At 35.9% G+C, this 6,485-nt stretch overlaps 1 protein-coding gene across 1 annotated transcript; it reads left to right on the top strand.

Moving 5' to 3' along the window:
* Positions 1 to 3,676: 3,676 nt before the first annotated feature.
* On the top strand, positions 3,677 to 4,864 carry LOC132189102 (probable xyloglucan endotransglucosylase/hydrolase protein 23). The gene is made up of 3 exons (XM_059603627.1): positions 3,677 to 3,973; positions 4,083 to 4,276; positions 4,372 to 4,864. The coding sequence occupies exons 1-3, from the start codon at positions 3,701 to 3,703 to the stop codon at positions 4,763 to 4,765; spliced, it is 861 nt and encodes a 286-aa protein (XP_059459610.1). The 5' UTR covers positions 3,677 to 3,700; the 3' UTR covers positions 4,766 to 4,864.
* The last annotated feature ends 1,621 nt before the right edge of the window (positions 4,865 to 6,485 follow it).

Here is a 6,485-nt window from a genome sequence, read left to right as displayed (position 1 = left end):
AATTTGATTGCTGCTGATGTGGCGTTTCGTTAAGTGTCTGGCGGAATTTTAACGGAGGTACTATTTCCATCTTTATGAAAACTACATATACCTCCTGTGATAGTAATAAAAACCTAAGGGGCAAAAAATAGACTTCAAACCCGAAAAGGGTTTTTAGTATTTACCCTTTTTTTTTAATGTAATTTTTGACTTTAAAAGAGCTTTTATTTATCCCTTAACATATTCGAAACCCAAATTAAAAAATATATATATATGAACTCCAACTAGATCCTTCTTGAAGTTGAAGATGATAAAATGGCCTATCTAGTGAAAAAAGAAAGAATTTTGCTTTAGATACATAAAAATAATAAAATGAGATAAAAGAAGTAAAGAAGACTAAATAGCAATTCTCTCAAATTATTTGCAAGCATCGTTTAACCTTTATTTTTATTTATTTTTTATAGATACATCAACAAACTACAAAATTCTGGACAACTCAACAATAAGCCCAAAATCAACCACATCAATGTAAATAAACAAAAATAAAAAAGAAATGTATCAAATAAATGACGCGACTCTATTGATTCTTGGCACACTGACCAAGAACCATGGTCACCAATTAAAGTGGTTTGACATGCAGCACCAGAGATGGGGCAACCAAAAGAATTGCAATAGCACACCCAAAGGAGAGCCACAGCAGTAGAGAAGACACTGATGACGGTCAATTCAAAGACAATAAAAGGAAATATCAGCACATAATTCAAAAAACACCGTAAAACGATCTATAACCAAATTGAGAGAGCACCATAATTGGTGGTAAGGGCATCCAAAGCCCTAAAGCTACAACAAAAACAAAAGAAACATAGGGGGAGATACGAAGGAAACATCAGCACGACTAATAGGAAATTTAGAAACAATATTAAAACAAGAAATAAACCCCCAAAACAAAGACGCCAATGGTGGAGTAGATGGAAGATGGCTAGAGCGTGCAATTTGCTTACCAGCACGTGATGGCCATACGCCTCCGGTAGTAAATCAAAAACAAGAAACCGCCGCAGGAGACCAACAGTAGCGACGGTTTTCAGCGGAGGGGAAGAACCGGGCCATTATTTAACCTTTAAATTAGTCACAATTAGAAGGACAACCTGGGTTTATAAATTTAATCCTTTTCGTTCATTTTTTCATTTCATTTTTCACTCATTTTTTATATATAAAAAAAAAAAATGAATAAATTTATCCATCAATATGAAGGACAACCTGGGTTTATAAATTTAATCCTTTTCGTTCATTTTTTCATTTCATTTTTCACTCATTTTTTATATTAAAAAAATGAATAAATTTATCCATCAATGTGAATGCACAAATTCAATATAAAAAGATGAGAAATAACATGAAGAGAAGATCCACGTGGAGGACAACAAAACCATTTTGGGCTAATGCTATTGGCCCGCAAAAGTAACCGTTATAAACTTGAACGTTAATCCTACCGTTGAAAAGCATTTTATAGTCTAGCTTGTACTTGCAGAAAGAATCTGAAACCTCCAGACAAGTCCCACCCTAAGCAAGCCCCTCTATTTACTCCTCCCCCAGTCTCTTCCCCAACCCCAAGAGCACACAACAAATCTCTGTCTCTCTCCCACAATCAAACATCCTAGAAAAAGCTTGTACAGGGGGCCTTGAGAATCGAAGAAAAAGGCGAAAAAAATGGGTATGGTGGTGGTGATTTCGCTGCCTTTTATTCTCTTCACCATACTAATTGGGTTTGGGTGTTACTTCTTCGGAAGAGCCAAAGGAAGACAGGAGGTGCGGACGAATGCTCAAGTTTATGGGGTACCCACTCCCCCGCCGGGAAGTGAAGGAGCAATTAATTCTTACCCCTCGCCTCCTCCGACCCATTTCAAGCCTGACAATTCTGCCAACGTTTAAGTGCAGACGACAGCCAGCGTTTCTATGATATATATATATATATATATATATGTTGAAGGAGAGTGATATCTTTTGATGTTTGAAGATGTATGACATTATTTTGTTTGTATGAGTTTGATTTCATTTAATGTTTTATCATTCAGATTGTATGATGGAGCTACATGTGAAATAAGATTATTCTGGGAAATGAAAGTAATTTTTTTACGAATCAGCATGAAACAAAGTGAAAATCCGGTCCAACAAGGGGAAAAAAGGGGGCATGTATAAAGAAACATTTGCCTACCTTCTGATCCAAATTTTACTTATTCAAGATCTGGTTTTTTAGATAGAGAATACAATTTTCTTGACATGAATGAGAGGACTTCCTTTGTTTTCAACTCCAATGGAAGTAGTATTTACAATTATTTTTCTCTGCCGGGTTTGGTTAAGGTAAATCAGAGTGTTAAGGGTTAATATTTTTCTCATATTTGGTCAATCTCATCTTACAAATTAACTATTAAATTTATAAACTTATTTGAACCTCATATAAATCAAAGGTAAACCTTACAAATTTAATGGTTGATCTATTGAATTTATATAACAGTATAGGCCAAATATAGAGAATTTATTAATCCCTAATAATTTTTTAATAATAATTTTCAGAGCATTAACAGGACAGATCAGTTATAGCACAAAAACAACAGCAACAAAGAATTCCTTCACAAACTAAACAAAAACCACTCACTAAACAGCAACTATATACAAAGAATCAATATGAAGAATCCAAACAAAATCCTCAAAATATGCAGCACCAGAAACCAGCAGCTCAACAAATCAGCAGCACAGCAACAACACAACAAATACAAAAGCCCTCCAAAAGATCAGCAGCACTCCAACAACTACTACATTAGAATACTAACAGGAAATACCCCAATTATGACAAAGGAGTTCATTGATTATAGAGGCTTTAATTTTTCTTTTAGCCTCCCCTATAATCCAAGTGCCTATTTCCCATTTAATCTGAAACAGAACCTGCTCTTCAGACCAAGGATTATTGTCATAGTTCAAATTATTTCTGCTAGGAAAGAAATTATAAAAACCATAAACCCTATAGCTTGACGCCACAAATTCCACCCCCAAAAAACCATATTTTGATTGAGCCTCAACTATATCAACGGTACTTAAACTGTTAGATAATCATAGTCGGTAATAACATCATTGTTACCAGCGTTATTTCAGAACCGAACATGAGATTTTCACCTCATACGGCTCCTTAGGGTCATAAATTAATTTAAGGACTGAGCCATTATTATTTATCTTGATATATTTTTATGTTAGATCGATAGGTTCCAAATCTAGCAAAGCCTCAATAACTATTCTTTTTTATATTTAAAAAATGGCCCAAAATTGTGCCAAGTATCATTTAAATCTCGAGTGGGGGAGGTTGTTGTGGTTGGAACACGCACTTACTCCATAAAAAGTGTATGAGTTGGAAACCCAAAGGGCTAGCCTGGTGCCCACAAAACAAAGGGAACCAAATTTTGCACTTTCTTCTGAAAGCTCATGTAAAACGCGTATTACATGGTTTTTGGTTGTGTTTGGTAGGGCGATCTGTCTGCAGCATTTTTATTCTCTTTATTCTTTTTATATAGCTGCCAACAAGACAACTGTGTACAGCTTATTAGCTGATGGGACCTTCCCATGCCTTTTCCTCCACTTTATTCTCTCTATATTCACTTGTTCACTATTATAAATTCCAAACACAAGTTCAAGCTTCACCACATCCATCTCTTCACTATTATTGATACCACTGCCCATGGCTTCTTCAAGTGCTCCATTTATGTTTCTGGCTCTTACCCTTCTTACCTCTTTCCTATCTCTCACAGCTGCTGACTTGTCCCAAGATTTTGACATCACGTGGGGAGATGGCAGAGGGAAGATGGCCAACAACGGCGACCTTCTTAGCCTCTCTCTGGACAAAGCCTCTGGCTCTGGATTCCAGTCCAAAAATGAGTTTCTCTTTGGAAAGATAGATATGCAGCTCAAGCTTGTCTCCGGAAACTCTGCTGGCACCGTTACTGCCTACTATGTAAGTTCTCTTCTGCTAGCTCTTCGTATATGTTTTTCTTAAAACCAGCAATTCAAATTTATGTTAATCCTTTGAGTTTGAACTAATGTGTTTGTTAATTTACATACAGTTATCCTCGAAAGGATCAGCATGGGATGAGATAGACTTCGAATTCTTGGGGAATCTGAGTGGCGATCCTTACATTCTTCACACCAATGTCTTCTGCCAAGGCAAAGGCAACAGAGAGCAACAGTTCTATCTCTGGTTTGACCCAGCTGCTGATTTTCACACGTATTCCATCCTTTGGAATCCTCAGCGCATTATGTACGTTTACCAACTCCTTCTAACCATGCATCTTTCTTTTTTATACATCTTTTGTGTTTTGGTTTTCTTATATATTTTTTCTGTTCATAATTCAGATTCTCTGTGGATGGAACTCCCATTAGAGAGTTCAAGAACTCAGAATCAATTGGCGTTGCATTCCCAAAGAACCAACCGATGAGGATATACTCTAGTCTCTGGAATGCTGATGACTGGGCGACAAGAGGTGGGCTTGTGAAGACAGACTGGAGCCAAGCCCCCTTTACTGCTTCCTACAGAAACTTCAAAGCCGATGCTTGCATTTGGTCCTCTGGAGCATCTTCCTGCACTTCATCTTCTTCCACCACCTCTAATTCCTGGCTTTCACAAGAGCTGGACACTGCAAATCAAGACAGGCTTAAATGGGTGCAAAAGAACTACATGATATATAATTACTGCACAGACGCAAAGAGATTTCCCCAGGGCCTCCCTCCAGAATGCAAAACCTCCTAGAGAAACCATCAAATTCTTTTACTATTTCCATGATTAGTCTATTGATGTAATTTCTAGGATCCAATTCTTTTCATTCTTCTCTGCTTCTTTTCATCACTACAATGACAAAAAATCATTTGTTCTATACTAAGCGAACACTTTCTCCATTGAGTTACTCTGCTGACAGTTATTGGGAATTATTAATATAAATAAACGTGTATCCATTAAAAATCAATTAAATACACAATAGACTATTTAATTGAAGAAGTGGCAAATTAATAGCTCAGAACGTCACCGCTGAAAAGTTTTTTTTATTTTTATTTTTTGATATGTCCACACAAGAGAAGGAGGAGGGGGGATTCGAACTAGTGATCGACCTCCGCTTTATTAGGCGTGGTCCACAGCCAATTGAGTTACTCCTTAAGGACATCACCACTTAGAAGTGATACGCTCATACGCATGCCTCTGAGCCCATTTATAGGACAGAATTAATTGACTATTCTGTCCTCTAATTATGTAGTTAGGGGCATAATAAACAAGGTAATTATTAATCACCACCCAATCAGAATTCTTCAAAATTGCGTCAACTTGTGTCTTCTGCAGCATTTTGACCAACACTTGGAGTCCTATGAAATGTTGACGCTGCAAAACTTGTCAACGAAATACAATTCCAAGTTTTTCTTTGCCCTTCCTAAACTCTAAAAACTCTTAATGGCAGCCTCACCTTTTAAAGATTTGCAATTTCACCCATTATATATGGAGAATCCTCACCGTATGGCAGGCTTTCCCTAAATCTTAAAATGGACACATGTCATTTTTATAGATTAGGTTAAAGAAAATTTCTCTAACCTAGTTTGAAGGAAAACTTTGTCCCTATGGTTGAGTGGTTTAAAAAATAGACAAAGTTTTCTTCTAAACTGGGATGGAGGAATTTCCTTCAACCTAGTCTATAAAAGTGATATATGTCCATTTTTTTAATAACATATGAGATGCACATGAATTTTTTATAAAATTTACTTCAACTTTGTCCCTACTATTAAAAAAAATGTGCATATCATTCATGAGACACGTGTCACTTTTAGGGGTGGGCAAATTAACCGTTACCGTTTAACCGGCCGTCTACCGGCTTCGACCGAACCGATATAAACCGTAGCCGATATGCCGATATCCTTATCGGTTAAAAAAAGTATACCGGAATTCGGTCCGGTCCGGTCCGGTCCGGTTAACCGGTTCTTATCGGTTAACCGGTTAACCGATAAGAAACCGGAATTTTTTTTTTTTTTTTTTTTTTAAATGGTGTTGCCCATGACTTATTTTCCTTTTGCTAAGTGACTTTAATTAGTTAATACTTTGTTTATTATTCATTAATGAATTTTATTTTAATTTGGGTTTGGGTAGGTTTGATGTTTTTTTTTTAAGTGATGGCATTTGATGAAATTTCTTTGTCTTTGGTAAAAGCATTTTTCATTAACTAGTTTTGCTAGTCTAATTAGCATTCATTGTGTTAATTAGTCCATTTGCTTTGGAAAAATGTATTTTATAATATAAAAATTAAAAAAATTAAAAAAAAAAGTTGAAGTGGATTAATATAAAAAAGCTTCAATTTTTAGCCCAAAAAACAAATATTTGGGTCCCAATAAAAAGTATTTGGTCCCTAAAACAACTCATTTTTAATAAATTATTTTAGCCCAACAAAAAGTATTTGGGCTCTCAAAAGTCAAAAAAACTCATTTTTGGTTTT

Source organism: Corylus avellana, chromosome ca8, assembly GCF_901000735.1.
Source record: "Corylus avellana chromosome ca8, CavTom2PMs-1.0".
NCBI lineage: Eukaryota > Viridiplantae > Streptophyta > Magnoliopsida > Fagales > Betulaceae > Corylus > Corylus avellana.
Note: the sequence above shows the minus strand (reverse complement) of the source record. Positions and strands in the feature narration are given on the sequence as shown.

Coding starts and splice junctions, on each gene's coding strand:
- LOC132189102 (XM_059603627.1), top strand. CDS start 3,701: ATGGCTTCTTCAAGTGCTCCATTTATGTTTCTGGCTCTTACCCTTCTT. Junction 3,974..4,082: donor GCACCGTTACTGCCTACTAT/GTAAGTTCTCTT, acceptor ATTTACATACAG/TTATCCTCGAAAGGATCAGC. Junction 4,277..4,371: donor TGGAATCCTCAGCGCATTAT/GTACGTTTACCA, acceptor TTCATAATTCAG/ATTCTCTGTGGATGGAACTC.